At 34.6% G+C, this 18,290-nt stretch overlaps 1 protein-coding gene across 14 annotated transcripts in view; it reads right to left on the bottom strand.

Moving 5' to 3' along the window:
• The window catches only part of Pikfyve (phosphoinositide kinase, FYVE-type zinc finger containing), a 120,655-nt gene that overhangs the window by 36,680 nt on the left and 65,685 nt on the right, over positions 1-18,290 (bottom strand). For all 14 annotated transcript variants that reach the window (XR_778673.2, XM_010616067.2, XM_010616065.3 and 11 more), the window contains 12 exons: positions 17,659-17,785; positions 16,262-17,418; positions 14,488-14,588; positions 11,340-11,411; positions 10,328-10,499; positions 8,157-8,335; positions 5,991-6,104; positions 5,503-5,611; positions 5,243-5,397; positions 4,503-4,593; positions 1,973-2,033; positions 1,010-1,147 (listed from right to left, as the gene is read on the bottom strand). Coding sequence is in view for 13 of the 14 variants with exons in the window: in XM_010616067.2 (XP_010614369.1) it covers positions 1,010-1,147; positions 1,973-2,033; positions 4,503-4,593; positions 5,243-5,397; positions 5,503-5,611; positions 5,991-6,104; positions 8,157-8,335; positions 10,328-10,499; positions 11,340-11,411; positions 14,488-14,588; positions 16,262-17,418; positions 17,659-17,785 (2,476 nt within the window). In the remaining variant the exon portion in view is untranslated. The remainder of the gene's footprint in view (positions 1-1,009; positions 1,148-1,972; positions 2,034-4,502; positions 4,594-5,242; positions 5,398-5,502; positions 5,612-5,990; positions 6,105-8,156; positions 8,336-10,327; positions 10,500-11,339; positions 11,412-14,487; positions 14,589-16,261; positions 17,419-17,658; positions 17,786-18,290) is intronic.

Raw genomic sequence — 18,290 nt, 5'->3', positions numbered from 1 at the left:
AAAAAAAAAAAAAAAAAAAAAAAAAAAAAAAAAAAAAAAAAAAAAAAAGAATTCCTCAAAACAGAAGAACAATCAAAACATGGGAAACTGAAATGAACAACACTTCTCAGAAGAAGTACAGATGGCCAAGAAATACATAAAAAATGTTCAACATCCCTGGTCTTTACAGAAACGTAAATTAAAATAAAACTGAGATTCCATCTTACTCCAGAAAAAATGGCTATATTCACAAAATCAAATAAATTTCAGTGAGACTGCAGGGAAAAAGAAATCCTGATACATTTTTGGTATGAATGTAAACTAGTACAATTATTATGGAAATTAACAGGGAGATTCCTCAAAACACTAAAACTAGAAATTCCATTTGACCAAGCTATTCCTCTTCTAGTTATTTTCCTCAAATAAAGACATAATATCATAGTGATACATGCATAATCATTTTTATAGCAGCACAATTCATAACAACTAAATTTTGGAAGCAGCTTGTATGTCCATCAATAGATGAGCTGATTAAAAAAAATGTATTTATACACAATAGAGGACTACTCTGCTATATAAGATAAATGAGCCACTTTTAGGAAAGTGATGCACCTTGAAATTAAACCATAAGTGAAATAAATTAGACACACAAGCCTAAATATTGCATGTTTCCTCTTACATGAGAAACCCAAAGTGTAAGTAAAGTAAAGAGCAAAATAAAAGACAGATAGTAAGAAACAGACAGATCTTTCGCAAATGGGAAGAGGAATAAGAGATAGACGGAGGAGGGAGGAAGAAGGAAGGGGAAAGGAGGAGGATGTAAAAAGAATTAAGATGTGTTAGGCACATGTGCCAACTCCTCATGATGAATGTATTCATTTTCAATACATGTACTGATAAAATTTTTAAAAATTTTTGAGAATAAAAAATAAATCATCATTATACCAATGTAGTAGCTAAAAATTATAAAACAGTTCCAAAGAAATATTTTAGATTCAATTTAGTGTAGTTAAAGTGACTTGTACTGTACCTTCGGAACCACTGGCTGTATCCAGGTCGGAGGGCCCTCCCACTGGTTGCTCAGCCATTCCTTCAGGTGGAGTAGGCAACTGTAGATGGGTAGAACTGGTGGAGCTCTGGCTGGACAGTGTTGTCAAAAAGCGATCCTCTAAAGAAAGGCACAGTCTTATATCAGTAAGGTAAAAACAGTAAATCCATTTCTACTTCATATCAATGTTTTTAAAATTCCAACTCATATTTCTACTTCCTGAAACACATAATTTGTTATTTAAAATCAATCTACATCAAGTAGCTCATGTCACAGAAACAGACACAAAAATTGAGAGCGATTATATCACTTGATCACAATCAAATCCTGATGGCACTACTATGACTATCAACTAATTCTGACAGGCTAATCTAATACTGTTCTCACTGAACCACAATGTCTACCTATTAGTCACATTAACAGAGGATGAACATAGGACACAATGGAAAAAATGATATGCTTATGCTGGGGAGGAAAATAAATAAATTATAATTATTACAGGAAAGTATCAATTATGAATTGAGCTCTTGCTCAATTCTGTTTACATTTTCCTATAAGGTTTCTACAATAAATTATTCATTGAAATACTGTGAAAGACATCTTAAGCCTCAAAATGATTTTAGTAACACCAAAAATATAAATTAAATAAGGCTTTTGTATGACACATGACTTTGGAATAAGACAGAAAATTAATATTCTTTTTTTCTGTTTCTTCTTTCCTAACAGCAGCCTTCTCTAATATTATATGTATTTTTATATCCTAATTTATCTTTTAAAAATATACTGCATGATCACCTTAAGCTGATAAGGTTATAAATGTTCTTCAAGAAAGAAAACAAGGTCTATGAATAATTGCATCAGGAAAAAAATGCTCAAAATGAGCAGTTCAAAACAACTTATACAGTAAAATCTAATGTGAAGAGATCAGCAGAGTCAATGACCAACCCTTTTCTCCATTTTGAAGTCCCGGAGAAATATTTCGTGGTGATGCATCCATTCCACTTATCTGTAGAGAAATAAGTATTTCATTATTAAGGAAATGTTCAAATTATACTTTTTAAAATTGTCTAACCCAGTGAATCTTAAATCTTTTGGTCTCAGGACCTGTTTATACTCTTAAAAATTACTACAAGTTCCCTTAATAACTTAAAGTAGATTTTAACTTATTTGAAATATTTAAGTTATGAGAAATTAAACCTGAAAACATTTTAAAATATGCACCTATTAATTCATTTAAAAATAAAACTTATATATTAACATGATTATAATCAATTATAGAAAAAATATCTATTCTCCAAAATCTAAAATAAAATGGATAAGAAGTAAATTGTTTTATATTTTTACAAAGTTCTTTAATGTTACAGATGACAGCTAGGAAATCTGTATCTGCAATCAATATGCTGCAATATAGCTGTGATTAAAGTTCTGGCTTCATATAGATATAGTTAGGAAAACAGAAAAATCTGTAGAATCTACAAAAGAACAATGCACCCTCAGGAGTTCTTGAACCACACTTTGAGATTATCATTCTAAATAGTAGCTCATTTCTTGGCATGAAAGCATTTAGGAATACTTAAGATTATCCATTAAGGCTAGCAATTTTTTATTATCACTGAGCCTACTCAAGTTCCACTATCTAGGCATAAGATGTATTTAAAATGACTCTCAGCCTCATATAAAATTTTTTTCAAGGTCATTTCTTAGGTCACTGATTAAAGGTTACCACATGACAGAAACACACCCGAGGAATTTTACATAAAATAACCCACCACAACCACCTCCTAATTCTTATCAAAACAATCTCCCTTATCTTTTTTCTTTATACCTTATTACACTTGTTAAATGATTTTGGATTCCAATACTTATGATCCGTTTCCTTGCTAAACAAATATTTAATGAAAACAGTAACTATTATCTCTGTTTACAAATGCATGCCTTATAATAAGCTACAGAAGTGCCCAACACATAATCAGCACCCAAGAACTATTTATCAAGTGAATAAATACAAAGGTGGTACAACAAAATTTCAAATCAATTATCAATCTTTCATAAAGATGACTGCCTTCTGAGTCATCTTATATTTTCAATTCTGTTTCTAAATGCTATAATCTAAAGGTTTTATACCATTAGCTTTCTAGTATCTTTAGTGGGCAAACAGAAAGGCCACCATTTATCTATGCTAGTCAAAAACTTGGACTAGTTGACAAATGCTAGCAAACACCTTAAACTTATTCTTGCTCTCACCTAAAACTTTAAGGAAACATGATTCTCACAGTGAGAGACAAAAGAGAAGAATCATTATCAATTACTAAGTAACAAAAACATTTTAAGAATTTAGATCCATCATCCAATGAAAATATTCCTCAACAAATACCACACCCTGTAAAAAAAGAAAATACTGCCTCAAAAGCTTTTTCAATTTAACATTAAGGCCCTTACACATCAAATCATGTGAAATTTGGCCAGTGTGACAGAATTCTAAAATGGCCCCAAAACTCCCAGCCCTCACTGTAAACACAACTTCTCCCAATTACTCAATCAAACACTAACACAGGTATTGCTGTGAAGGGATCTGTACATGTAATTATGGTCATGGATCAGTTACCCTCAAGAGGGAAAAAAATCCAAGCAGCCTTGATGTAATTATCTGAGTCTTAAAATCTGTGTCCATAAATCAGAGGAAGGTAAGTGATTGTAACCACAAGAGGGATGTTTCAAGGTTTGAAGATGGAGAAGATTGCAGCACAAGGAACACGGCCAGCATCTTAGGGGTTAGGAAGGACCTATGGTCTATAGACACCAACAGAAAGAGAAGTCAATCCTATTACTACTAGGAACTGGATTCTGCCATTAACCCTGGAAGAAGACCTTGAGCCACAAATAACAAAGAATTCCTGCCCCAATCCTTGATTTTAGCTCTGAGAGATTCTGAGCAGAGATCCCAACTATACAAGCCAGATCTCAGCTCACAGAAACTCTTCAATAACAAATCCATGTTTTTGGACACTGTGTGGAACAGTAATCTCTTACTAAGCAAGAGAAAACTAACACAGTTGGGATAGAGCAATTAGGCCAACTTACCTGGTCCAGACACTTTAGTAAGAGCTTTTCATTTAAGCAAAAGAACACCCAAAGCTGCACAGTAAGATAAACTAGGACCCTGCTACACTCTGAGCATGCACTTCTTTTGTTGTACTTTCCATTACTGTGACAGTATCCTTCCTGATATCAGGGGGCAGCAGCTCTTTGAAATTTCAAATGAACTGATTACAATGTATCACTTTATTTCAGGCTAGGATATAAACGTATCATGTCTCCTTGTATCATATCATATATCCTTGAAACCTCATAATTTCAAGATGGAAAACCCTATTCAATATTAATAATTATGTACTAAATTAACACTAATAACTGTTACAAATGGAAGTAATTATACTTCTATCAACAAAGAGCCAAAGACTATGCATTTTATTACTTTGCTTTCTTCTCCCTGTCTCAATCTTCCAGGACTTGGAGGAACCGAAGGCCGCTTTTTGCCTTTTTCCTGTTGGAATAGTTCCTGCAACCTAGCAAAAAGGCAAAAAACAAAACAAAAAAAAACAATGTATACAAATTTCTCTTTATAACTGTGAAATCACCATAATTAAATTTTCCTATATGGATATATTTTAAAGTTGTATACAACTAGAACCAAGTTCTTGTCATATCTAATCAACTAATCAAGAGCTCTAATAGACTATAACTTTAAAAGAATAGCAAGTTATTATAAACAAAACTATTTCTAAAAATAAATATTAAATTATGATTTAAGATAAACAATATAAGGGCCAGGGATGTAGTTCAGTGGTGCCATGCCTGCCTGGCAAGTGCATGAGCCTGAGTTTGAGTCCTAAGTTTGGAATAAAAAAGATAAACAAAATTCCTGCCTAACCAAAGTAATTATCAGTCATGGCCTACTAATTCAGCTCAATTTCATTCAGCAACACACACATTTCACACAGCACTGAAAGTTGTTCCATTTTGGCTTTTATAACTTCATAAAGATTAGTACATATATTTTAAAGGATGAAGAGGAGGGAAAAGTGATAAAAATTTCTTTATAACTTGAGAATAAAATGAAACGTCTACAACTAATATTAACTTTTAAATTTAAAAATATCAGGGCACAGCAAATTTGGCACTAATAATAAGAAAAAACAAACTGCAAAGTCATACCTGTTATTCCAAGCTTGCAGCACTTCACAGAGACTTTGTTTCTTGGCAATAAGTGACTCAAAGATGGACTGCAGTTGCTGAGGGGTATCAACAGAGGATGACATGAGCCTCGCTTGCATCTTTTCAATCCAGGTCTTGAACTCAACTTCTTCCATCTAGAAGGAAAAGATAAAATTTCAGTACACTGAGACATTATATAGGTCTACCCCAAAAGAAACTTTTAATAGTTAACTTTAGAAGTTCTACAAGAGAAATGTTACCTCTTTCTGTGCAAAGATATCTTCCATTTTTTCCTCTCTGGTTTTACTAAATGTATCAGTCTTCAAAGATGCAAGTCTTTCATCAACAGCTAAATATACCTGTGAAACTCTGAAAAAGAGGGAACATCTTTAGAGAAGGTGAAATCAAATTTTGTTTTACACAAATAAAAAAAGATGTTATATACAAAACTATAACTGCAATATACTCTAATTAAAAATCACATATAATTTTACAGAGCAAAAAAGACCTAAAAAGGACATACTTCAAAATTTTAACAGTGATTTGTTATGTCTGAAAGTTTGACCTTGTTTAATACTTTCCTATTTGTCTGCATTTTTCCTTTTTCACATAAGTCATATATATGATACAGTTAAAAGAATTAAGTTATTTGCCTTTTCAAAGACAGTTAAATGAACAAGCTTTTAAAAACATCTACAGATTATAGACATTATTAGACAAAAACATATGATCAAAGAAACAAACTTACTTTTGAAAGAAGTCCTTGAGATCCTGAAGAAGGGATACTTTCAATGGGGTCTGACGTTTAATGAATATTTTGGGGAGCGGAACACATACTTCAAGAAGCCGAATGGGAGAATAACTATAAGAAGAAAATATAAGTAATGGCAGAAAAATGAAAAACTATTTTAAAACCTTGAGTAGAGGTTTTTTATCCAGATGGTCAACTAAATCCTATGAGGCATAAGAAGAAAATAAAGTTTCTATAAACTTTATAGCATTTTTAAACAATCCTAAGAGCACTGAAGGTAACTTTCAATCATTGTAAGTATCTTCTCCAATTCTGATAAAACTGTTTTAACATAGCAAAGTCCTGAGGAGCCTTCGTAAGTTTTTATTTCTTTTCCACCTGAGGTACTGACTAGTATGTACTACACTGTATCTATCTCCTAGATTCATGGTTAAAAGCTATTCCTTAAGGAAAGAAGTACTAATAAGCAAATATTTCCCAAGAATCTATTATATGCCAGGCACAATTTTAGGTGAAGACATAGCACTAAAGCAAGGGCCAAAATTCCTTTCCTCATGATCCAAGCATAAAAATATTGGGTAATAAAACAAGGAAAAAAATATTTGGTAATAATATTTAAAACATTTTAGATGGTCTAAGTGCTATGGAGAAAAACAAATCAAGAAAGAGAAGTACTGCTAGGCCTAACACAGTGTTGGGACAGGTAAAATGTGAGCAAAGAACCTCAAGAAGGAAAAGAGCAAGCAGATACCTAGGGAGTGAGTGGTCTAGAGAAGAACAACTGGAAGCTTCCAAGGCAGGAAACCAACCTGACACAGCTGAGGCCCTGAGGAGCAAGCAAGGCTGCAGCAGGGTGAGCAAAAGGAGTCATAGGAAGCCCTACTGTGTGGGCACTGTGGGCCAGGTAAAGGACTCTGGCTTTCACTCAGAGAAAAGCAGACCCTTTGGCATATCTACAGACACTCAGTGACTGAACTGATTTTCCTCTCACAGGTTCATTCTGACTGCTGTTCTGAACAAAGGTAGCAGGGGAAGGCCAAAAGAAGACTGGCTGAGGCTACTGTAGTAACATAGGGAAAACAAGAGCGTTAGTCCACAATGCTAATGTTGAGGACCATGAAAAGTGTTCAAATTCTACACATATTCTAAAGGTAGAGCCTGGAGCTTTCTCGCATTATTTAATGCTACAATGGCGACTATTCTTTGAACTTGTAATTTTAGTTTTGCCAGAAGTATTTGATTATTTTTATGGCAGTTAATGCCTTATCAAAACTTCTGACAGATTTTCTGATGCCAAAACAGTAACTAAGATTGAGGCCAAAACAGTTTGTAATACCTATATCTTGGAAACAGCCCAAATGCTCATCAACCAATGAATGGAAAAAGATGGTGGGGGCAGTTTATACAATGGAGTATTACTCTGCCATAGAAAGATAAGCCTGAGACATTTCTAGCTAAATGGATACACCTTGAGAACATACTCTTAAGTGAAGTAAATCAGACAGACATGTTCAAAAACTATACTGTTTCTCTGGTATGAGAAATCAAAGCGGTAAATAGGACCAAAATATATAATAGATACTGGGAAATGGGAAGAAAATGTTCAAAAGAGAAGGGGAACAAAGGAGGGGGCAGGGGGAAAGGAAAGAAGGGACAAAAAGAGAATAGAAGGAAAAAATGGAAACAAAGATTTTATAAATAAGGAGGGGAAGGAGGGGTCAAAGAAAGAGGGGAAATAGGATAAAAAGAAGCAAAATATATCCTGCGCAGGTACATATTCCCTATGATGAATATGATCATTATGTATATTTAAAATACAACAGTAAATGTTTTGCTTAAAAACAAAAAAAGATTGAGGTCAAGTAAATCAACCAGGGTTCAAATCTTGACTCCACCACTAGCTAGCACTATAAGTAAACTCACAATACTATTAACCTCATTTAGAAAGTCTATAAAGCCTCTAAGCAAGGATAACAGTAATACCTACTTCTGAGAATATAAAGTAAGTAACACTGAAAGCTCTCAGCAGAAGCAGCACTCACATTTGCAAGAGTGAGACAGGGAAAGATGGGTGCTCCTGAGTTAATTCAATCTAGCCACAGTAAACACATTACAAAGCCTCCAAGGGATGTGACAATGTACAGGATCCCTTTGGTGCCTTACCTGAAAGATGCTACCATCTGGTTATAAGAGAAATACTGGTGGTAATCGTGGTGGATGGAGTGACCACATGGCTCAGCATTGGCTCTCCGTGTGTACTGATGCCCATAAAACCTCAATTCAAGGTACTTTGCAAATGACATTGACCAGGATTCATTGGAAAGAGCAACCACAGGTGTTACCTGGAATTGGCAAAAGTAATTTATCTAATTACATATGATTTTTAAAATGTATTTTCTAATCCAAACTTAATACATTCTTATTGCAGTAAACAGAAAAAAAAGTCCAAAGGTAGGTAGGTGGGAGCTGGGGGCAGTGAGAGAGAATAATATCAGTAATAGACCTACCACCAACATAAAAATACCTATAAATGTTTAGTTTCTTTCTATTTAGAAATACACATGCACACATAGCCAGTGTATTTGTAAATAAAACTCTTTTCATAGGTACCTTTGCAATCTTTTATTCTATACATAGCAAATATAACATGAAGATTTTCCCATACAAAATATTCTTTACAACTTTTTTATTTTTTGTTACCAGGGATTGAACTTGGGTCCTTGTGCTTGGGAAGTAGGCACTGGAACCACTGAGCTAAATCCCTAGCCCACTTTACAACTTTTTAAATGGCTGCAGGACATCCTAATATATGTACATATATTAAACAACTCCTTACTGATGTATCTTTCAGAAAGTATAATTTTTTCCTTAATTAGATGATGCTGTGATGAACATCCTTGTACATTCATACCAGAAAATGGCCATAATTATTTCCTCAGAATAAATGAACAGAAGTTGGAATTGACTAATCAAAGAGCATGAACATATAGATGGTCTTTGATACTTTCTGGCACTCTGGCTTCCAGAACAGGTGTGATGATTTTACACAACATCAACAGTACTTAAGAAGGTCAATTTCCCTCCTTTCTTATCGATCCTGAAAATTTGAAATGTTTTTCTTAAAAATGTATTTTAAGACCTTAATAATATTTGACTTTATTTCTATTTTGACTACTAATAAATTTGCACATTTACAAGCCATTTGAATGAAATTGTTTTGTCATGCCTTTTGTTTATTTTTTCTGTGACTATACCATGGTTTATGAAAATTTAATATAAAGTATAGAATATTTGTTTGGTCATACAATTTGTTAACTTTTCTTTCACAAGAAGTTTTTTTATAACAAAACTATCTTTTCCTTTCTAGTATTCTCCAAAGCAGGTTTTGTTTTAAAAATAAAGTACATATACAAAATCTTACAAGACATAAAGATTAAATTTAAGTTATTCATTCAGTGCAAAGGTCAACCTACAGACTTCGCAACAAAATGCTATCAGCTATTTAATGAAACCTAAAGGCCTGTAAAAATAAGTATGAAAGGCTGAAAATGGCTAGAAATAATTTAAGTCTGGTATGTTTGGGACTTCAGGAGGAACTAATTTTGCCTTTAACATTCTCAATTACTAATATTAATACAAATCATAATATTACCTGTAATTCTCATATAAGCCTTTGAAAAGCACTCTTAAAATGCCAAGACAACAAAGAAGTCACAGCAATGTGGATAAAAATTATCTATTAAAAATATAATATTGGTACCAAATATTATCCCAGAGTAACAAAAGAAAGGCATACAGAAGAAATAGAACACATGCCTTTTTCTCAAACATGTACATGAAAACCAGTAGAAATCATTTCAACATGGTGTCATCTATATATCTTCAGATAGAAATCTTGATATAGGCTCAAATCTATTAAACAAATGCCCTAATACACTGTAATTACAGCTTTGTAAATACATCTCCTTCCCTGGAGGACAGATGCCAGTCTTCATCTCTTTTACACCCCAGCACAGTACCTGGCACATAGACAGTGCTAAATAAACTGGGTATTTATTAAATGAATAAAAAAACATAGTTGAGAATTGTCTCAAACTCAATATATTATACTGGACAGGTTCCTATAGTTTATTTCATGACTGATATAACCCTAAAGTGAAATTATCAAAAATTAAAGATTAGACTGAACATACAACATAGGAAGATAGATAAGAACCTAATGATAATAACAAATTCCAAAATAATACAAGTCACCCAATCCCGAAAAAGGAGCTATACAAATAAAGAAATAAATTTCATTGGCAATATTATGCCCTGTTGCAGGGTGTATTTACCTGTTTGCAGATTCTGCACCAGGAATATGTAAGAATAGTATGTTGGTATCCAGGCACTGGAGAATCCAACTCCTTCAGGATGATCTGCACACAGCCTTGTCCGTGGACAAAGCGACGAATGTGATGCACCATGGGGGTGTCACAGAACATGCTAGGACACTGATAAGAAGGCCTTTGACAAACAAGAGAGCTCTTCTCACATTAAGTATGAAGCAGAAAAGCATGAAGAATGAACACAGTGGTCCCTGGTTCACAAACTTGATTCTTTCCACAATTCTGGTCACAAACCAAACTGGACATGAACTGAGTCAAATTTAATGGTTAGGTTTAATATTGACCTGATGGGGAAATCAGATTCAGCTCTCATCTAATTTGGTTTGTGACCAGAATTATGGGAAGAATTGAGTTCATGAACCAAGGTACCACCGTGCTGATCAGAACCACTGCCAAAGAAGTGATAACTGTAGTTTGTACTTGTACATGTACGTGATGATTGGTGGACAGTCTGCACAGGGACTCATGCTGCTCCAAGCTACACAAAAACATCATGTCTCCAGCTACAGCATGATGACTGTTTCCAACTGTTAAGTGGCTTAAATGGCCAATTTTAAAACATGTCATTTTACCATTAAAAACTTCTTAGGGATTGTTATTGTCTATCAAGGAAAATGATAAAGATTAAATTACTAGCTCTTTGTCATGTAGTTGGTGAATGATAGCACTAAGACTTAAACGAAGGTCTCCTGATTTAAATCACTGTAAAAACACACATCCTGAAATAGTCTTAGAGATGACAGGTAAGGAGATGGGCAAATACATGAAGAATGTACCAGATTAAACATTCCAGTTTGAGCATGAAATAGATTTTCTTTGTAAACTATATTCTGATATGTGATAGAAAGGTAAGAACCACACAACCAAATTTGACATCCAACTGATGTTTACATTTTAAGTTGAAATTCCAGGCTTCAAAAATTTATAATGGAACAGAAAGGGGAAAAGTAATTCTTACCTGAAACAGTATCTTTCTAAAAATATTCCTAATGTAAGATCATTCTTTCCATAAAATTCCATTGTTACAATCCTAAAAGAAGAGATTATTGCTTAAAACATATTGTAAGAATTACTACTCTGCAAAAACACTTCATGAGACTACATATTCTGGTAATTAAATGTGCTTATCATAAAGCATTGAAGCTGGTAATACTTGTTGTCTCAGAATCGGTTTTGCATCATCTTGTTTAGATCAGCCACATTATAGCATCTCTTTCTCTCCCAGTCCATTAGTATCTTATGAACTATTTGATGAGGATGCATATACACTATAATATTAATGGAGTAAAGCTCATCTGCATTATGAACAAGTACAAGTTCCCTTAAAAGCCTTAAACTCTTCAACATATAGGACTTTTGTTTTCTGCTGTTTAATCCATACTTCTACTGAGGACAGAGAAAAGCCACCCTTATTTTCGTTAATGAGCCAAGTCCCAATTTTATATTCAATTTACAAATACCCCCAAATAAGAAAGTCTGGCTACATACATCTTGAAAAGCACATCTCTTCAAGCTTTGTCCTGAGGAGCCCATAAATGCCCAGAGAAAATCTGTATGAGTTTCCCCAGCCCCAGGCTTACTTGCTGAGCTATCCAATTTCTAAGAATCCCTGATCTCACTGCTGAAAATAAGTGTTCTGTCATGGAAACAGCACTATAAAAAGTAATTAGGTTCTATACCGTGTGTGTGTGTGTGTGTGTGTGTGTGTGTGGTGCTAGAGATTGAACTCTGAGTCTGACAAGTGTTAAGCACATACTCTACAACCGTTACATTCCCAGCCTCTCCACTGCGCTTTCTAAACTAAAGGTAAACTACATAATAATGTAAACATAAGATTTTTGTGATTATTAATTGGGATAGTAATTTATAACAGTATAAAATGTGTTTATATTTATACCAATCAAATTAACCACTTACTAGTCCAATTATTTAAATACAGGATGACAATTTTTGTTAATTTTTATAGTTATATTTTCATAATATAATTATAAGATAATATAACAGGAAATATAAAAATGACAATCTTATCAAGTTTACTCAATATAAGAATCAACTGGTTGAAATGACACCGACCCAAGCGATGCTCAGACAGTTGGACACTGTCCAAGTAACCATTGGGGTAAACTGTTACATGGTTAGGTTTAAATTTTTGAGCAAAACCCATTAACAAGGCAAAAGGCTGGACTGGGGTATAGCTCAGTGGTAGAATACATGTTTAGCCTGAGCAAGGGTTCCATCTCCAACACCAAAAAACATAGCTAAAAAGCTGACTACTTTTACAAAAATGATACCTTTAGGAAAACCTGCTTAAACTGTACATGCTAAAATCATAATACCTATAAACCAGCTCTTGCATATCATTTTTCTCACTTTTTATTAGTGTATGTTTGTGATACACAATTATATTCATCTTGGGAAATTGGTACATATATATTACATTTTGATCATTTTTACTCCCCTTTCCCCTCCTCTCTCACTTCTTCAGATCTTCCCATCTCCACAGTCTGTTTCTTGCAATCTTTTTCATTTGGCTCTTTATTTATATTTTTTATTTCTCATATAAGAGAAAATATGTGGTATTTAACCTTTCGTGTTAGATTTATTTCACTAAGCATTATGGTCCCAAGATCCATCACTTTTACAAATAATTCAAACATATCCTTCTTTATGACTGAGTAGTACTCCACTGGTATACATACCACATTTTCTTTATTTATTTTTTATCTTATAGGGTATTTCGATAATTATGCTACTGTGAATTTTGCTGCTATAAATAGTAACGCATGCATAACTATAACAAGATTTTAACACTTTCAGGAAAATATTCAGGAAAGGTATAGTAGCTGAGTCAAATGGGACTTCTGTTTTTAGTTTTTTGAGAAATCATCCCACTGAATGCCACAGTGGCTTCCAAACAACAATGTAAAGGATTCTTTTTTCCCCCACCTTCTCAGAATTTGTTTTATGACTGCTTGATGATAGCCATTCTTATTGAAATAAGATTGTTTTGATATGCACTTCTCTAACTGCAAAAGATGCTGAACATTTTTAAGTGGACTTACTGGCAATTTGAACTTTGAGTGAGAAGTGTCTGTTCATGTCAACTGTCCATTTTTTACTGGGTCTTTTATTTTGCAGGGGTCTAATTTTTTTTAGTTCTTTATATATTCTAAGTATTAATCTTTTATTCCAGGAGTAGCTGACACACAAAAAAATTCCCCATTCTGTAGGCTGTCTCTTTACTATTGGTTATAATTCCATTTATTTATTCTTGCTATTATTTCTTGTGCTATTAGGGATATACTCAGAAAGTCCTTGTCTGTCCGTATGTCTTCAAGAGTTTTACCTATGTTATCTTCTAGCAGATGCAAGTGTTCGTGCTGTCATTTCTAGGTCTTTGGTCCATTCTGATTTTGTTTTAGTACAGGGTGAGAGATATATATGTAGATTCATTCCTCTGAACATGGAGAAAGTACCATTTGTTAAAGAGGCTATTTTTTCTCCAGCATGTTTTATCATACCTTTGTCAAAAATCAGATGGCTGAAGGGGCACAGGGTTGTTTCTGCATCCTCAGTTCTACTCCACTAGTCAACAAGTTTATCTATGTGCTTGCTAGGCTGGTACTGACTGTAAGAGTCTGGTTGCCGCGCTGTACTCAGCTTCTTCCTTTGGGATATGAGACTCTTTCTCAAGATGTGTATTCATCAGACCTGGGCTGTTAAGCAGTGCCAGGATCAAGGACTGGCCCTGATTCTTTCTCTAAACACTCCTGATACTGGGATTCATCAGGTAGGCCTCTCCTTCAAGTTTTCTTCCTGTGTTTTGGTTTTTTGTTTACCACCCCACCCCATTTCTGAGTACCTGAAGGTCTCATGAGCACTACTGCATCACTTTTACAAGTATAAATTCCTATGTCACCCTTCCTACTATTTTCACCCTTAAGGCACAAATTTCCTATTAACCTTATAAGTTTAAACATTCTATTGATTCATACATGGCTAGCAGTACCTAAAAATAGATCCTATTAGCTGCATTTCCTTTTTTGTTTAAATTTTCTATTAAGTCTGTTCACAAGAGCGATAGGGTAGGGAGAAAAGAATCCTACCAAGGACTGACACAGGCACTGGGGGCATTGCTGGACTGGGCAGAAGAGCTGCTGAAGAGCACACACAGCCGCTGGTGGTTAGCAGGATTCAGACAGTCCACCTGAAGGAGAAGGGACACATAAGGACCTGGACGTGAATGCACTGCAACACCACCACAAGCTTCTAGCATCCAACATGTTCCACTCTATTGGTACAGCCTCCTAGCATCACTTGCAGGAGTGTCACAAATTAAATTTGCAGATTTTAAACTGGTGAAGATTAAAACTACAAGAAACTAAATATAAAAAGGGAAGTTAGTTTTTGAGGAAAGAAAAATCTCAAAAGTCCAAGTTAACTGTAAAAAAAGATGGGCCTACCTCCAGTGGTATGTGTAGAATATTTGAGCCCTAGGTTCAATCCTTATAGCCTGTTTTCTTGCATTAAATATTCTTTATTTTTTTAAACAGAATTAAATTATTTTGGAAGAAAAACTTAACTAAATATATCCCCATGAAGCAGTGTGATACAATGGCTGGATATAACATCAATCTGAGACACCCAGAAATCAAAATTCTAAGGTATTCATATACCTGTGCTTTGCACCTAGTTTTGATCCCTACAAAGGTAACACCAAATCTCTGTTAAAATTCATATATTAGTACATGAAGACCCTTTGATGCTACACCACCTCAATACAACTAGCTTTACGGTCTTTAAAAATCCATTCTTTTTGCTAGATCTCACATACACAAGCACCCACATAAGTACACTCGGTTAACTCCGGTTTTGTAAAAATGGAATGACACCACCTATATTAATACAGAACTTGTTTTTAATACTTAAAATACATTACGATCTTTCTCCAGGTCATTAAATGAAATCCAACTCATCTCTTTTACAGCAAACAACTGGATACAATGCATCCTCATGCATATATTCCTACAAAATGCAAACACCTTATACAAACATGTTTCACTGGTTTAATTCTGTAGGAACACATTACAAAGAGCAGTAGTTCCAGTTTAAAGGCATAAAACTATATGTGTAAATCAAGAAATTTCCCTATCAATTTCTATACATTTATACAAATGTATATAAAATTTAGGAAAAAAGGTTACCTTCCTTTTTGCCAGTCTTATATATTAAAAAAAACAACAATAACAAAAACATTTCTTTGAATACCAGTGAAACTGAATGACTTTTTTGTTTTATTAAACAATTACATTTCCTCAACTAAAGACAAATTTCCGCATCAGTTTTATTAGTAGCATTATCAATAATGTGTTCATAAACAAATCTTCCTTAATTGCCCTTATTTCTAACAAGAACACTGTCAGTTAAATAACAATATTCATAAAGTTTTTGTTTTATGTTTAAAATTTTATAAGTAAATCTAACACTTTTTTAAAACCACATCCATTTTCTACAATAACCTTCCATCTCTCCTTGTCACTGCTTCAAAACGATCGTGGATGCTCAAGGCACATCTAAACATCTAAAGCATACCAACTTCAAGCAGCAATCACTTCTTACAGAAGGGCTCCTTTTACCTCACTGTGAGCTCATCTTATACCCTAAAACCCAGTTTCAGAACTTTACAACTCCATCTGACTACTTCAAATACATAAGCCAGGAGACTAAAGACAAAAAAAAAAGTATAGAAGATGAAATATTTAGTACATGTGCATGCAGCTTGGTATATTGTTTTTGGTTTTTTTTTTCTTTTGCACCATCATAGCAGAGTTTTTCAAACATTCTAAGTTTAATGAAAAGTGGAAAGTGGATTGGGTTTACCTTTGTTGACCATACTGCATCACTGGGAATCAACCCTCTCTCTTCATTAGCCTCAGTTTTGCTTCCTGATTTACCACTTGCAGTATTCGATGCATCCTTTGAGTGAGTAAATGGGTCTGAATATCTGGACTGAATTCTTCCTCCTCGGGCTCGATAATCAGCCAGCATTCTTCCCAAGCTCTGGCTGTCACCCAGATGCTCTGCGATCCTAGTGCTAACTAGTTCATGTGAGGGTAAGACTTGAATAGACTTGGCCTGAATACTTCCATTCATGCCCTGAAGTCCAGAGAGATCCCTAAGCAGCTGCTTCTTCCTCCTGCTCTCTATTTCTCTGAACTCTTTATTAAGGAGGGGAGACCAGTAAATCTGCTCTGGAAAATAGTCTCGGGTGGAGCATCTCATCCCCTTTTCAGTTAAAAGGAAAGGTTCCCGGAATGTGATTACTGGGGAGATGCAGAGGATCACATCTTTTAATTCTTGTTTAAAGGCCAAAGAATAAGTCTTTCGCTTATCTTCAGAGGTGGTGACTTCCTCAGTCACATATAATCCAGTGTCATCCTGTAGAGGGTCTCTAAAAGCTCTCATTTGGCTTTTGGTGTCCTGTTGCTCTTCTGTTTGCTCCAAAGGCTCTAGGTGCTCACTGCCTACAGCATCTTGTTGATCCACATGGAGTGGCAACAATGACTCTGGTACTTCTTGGAAGAGAGCACAGGGGATACCGGCCGGGCAAGCTGTTGTGGCATACTCTTGATGCTTCAAAGAGGCAGCAGCCTGTGGAATGCTTTTAGTTTCCTGCTCATTCTTCTCAAATACAATCCGTGATTCCATCAAAGTGCTCTCTTCAGAGGTCAGTGCCTCAGGAGGGCAGTCAGGATCCCGGGGAAGGGAGCTCCCACTGTACTGCTCTTGTACAGTCCCCTCATCCCCCCGTCCTTCAATCAGAGAATGGAATGAAGGGCTCTGCATTAACATGGGAGGCATAGCAAATTCATCCATGAGGAAGGAGATTTCTAGCTGAGAATGATAAGCTACACAGATCATAAATATCAGGATCTCCTTAACTCGAGCCAGCTCATAATCATAGCCTCCTCTGAGCTTGATGGTACAGCCTAGATGCTGGGGACAACCTTCAAAAAACATCAGTGTTTTGATTTGTTCTACAAACAAACAAACAAAAAGTTAAGAAGCCTTATATTTATTGTAAGGTAACGATTCAAAAGTCCAGATACCAGTAATCTACAAAAAAAAATTCTTTAGGGTATAAGACCACAATTTCTATCCTCACTTAACCACTACTAATAGACATTTCCTACTAAATGAATTTTACAGAACTAAGGAGTTAATTCATTTCCTGAGATTCTCTAATCACTAGTGAACCCATGTTAAAGAACACTCACCATTAGGTAGCTGAAATATTTGCATATAAAATTTGTGACAAGTGCCCAGGTGTGGTTTTGTGAGCAGCTGATCCATTGACATCACTAAGTCACCTTGGGTCATTCGACTGATTCGTTCTAAAACTTGCTACAACAAAGGAAAATATAAAATAAAAATGTTACTAAATTTAATCTAGAAAAATGAGAAAATAAAATAATTTCCTTAGTTTTAATAATATGATAATTTTTTAACTTTTAGATAAGTTGACAGCTAAGTAATCAGTATGTGCTCACTAAAATAAAATCACACTCACACTAACATTATCAAAAGGCATTTGAACATCATGTATTATCAAAATACTGTGGGGGAGATTCCAAGAATTAGTCTTTATTCTGCAAAAAGCAGGTTTTTCAAGGAGAGAATATTTTTCTGCTTATAAAATTTTCCAACAAAATGAAGAATCAACAAATACCTGCTGATTACTTAATGTCCAGTCGACCTTTGGTCTTACAGACAACTATAATAAGCATTATATAAACATTCAACACTTTGTTCCAGTCTGAGATTCTCCAGTCTTCATAATGAAAAAGCTACTATGCCTTCTTGCTCCACTATCAATATATATGACATAGCAGAGAAATATATATATATA

This window comes from Fukomys damarensis, unplaced genomic scaffold (assembly GCF_012274545.1).
Source record: "Fukomys damarensis isolate Sample0158 unplaced genomic scaffold, DMR_v1.0_HiC HiC_scaffold_16, whole genome shotgun sequence".
NCBI lineage: Eukaryota > Metazoa > Chordata > Mammalia > Rodentia > Bathyergidae > Fukomys > Fukomys damarensis.
Note: the sequence above shows the minus strand (reverse complement) of the source record. Positions and strands in the feature narration are given on the sequence as shown.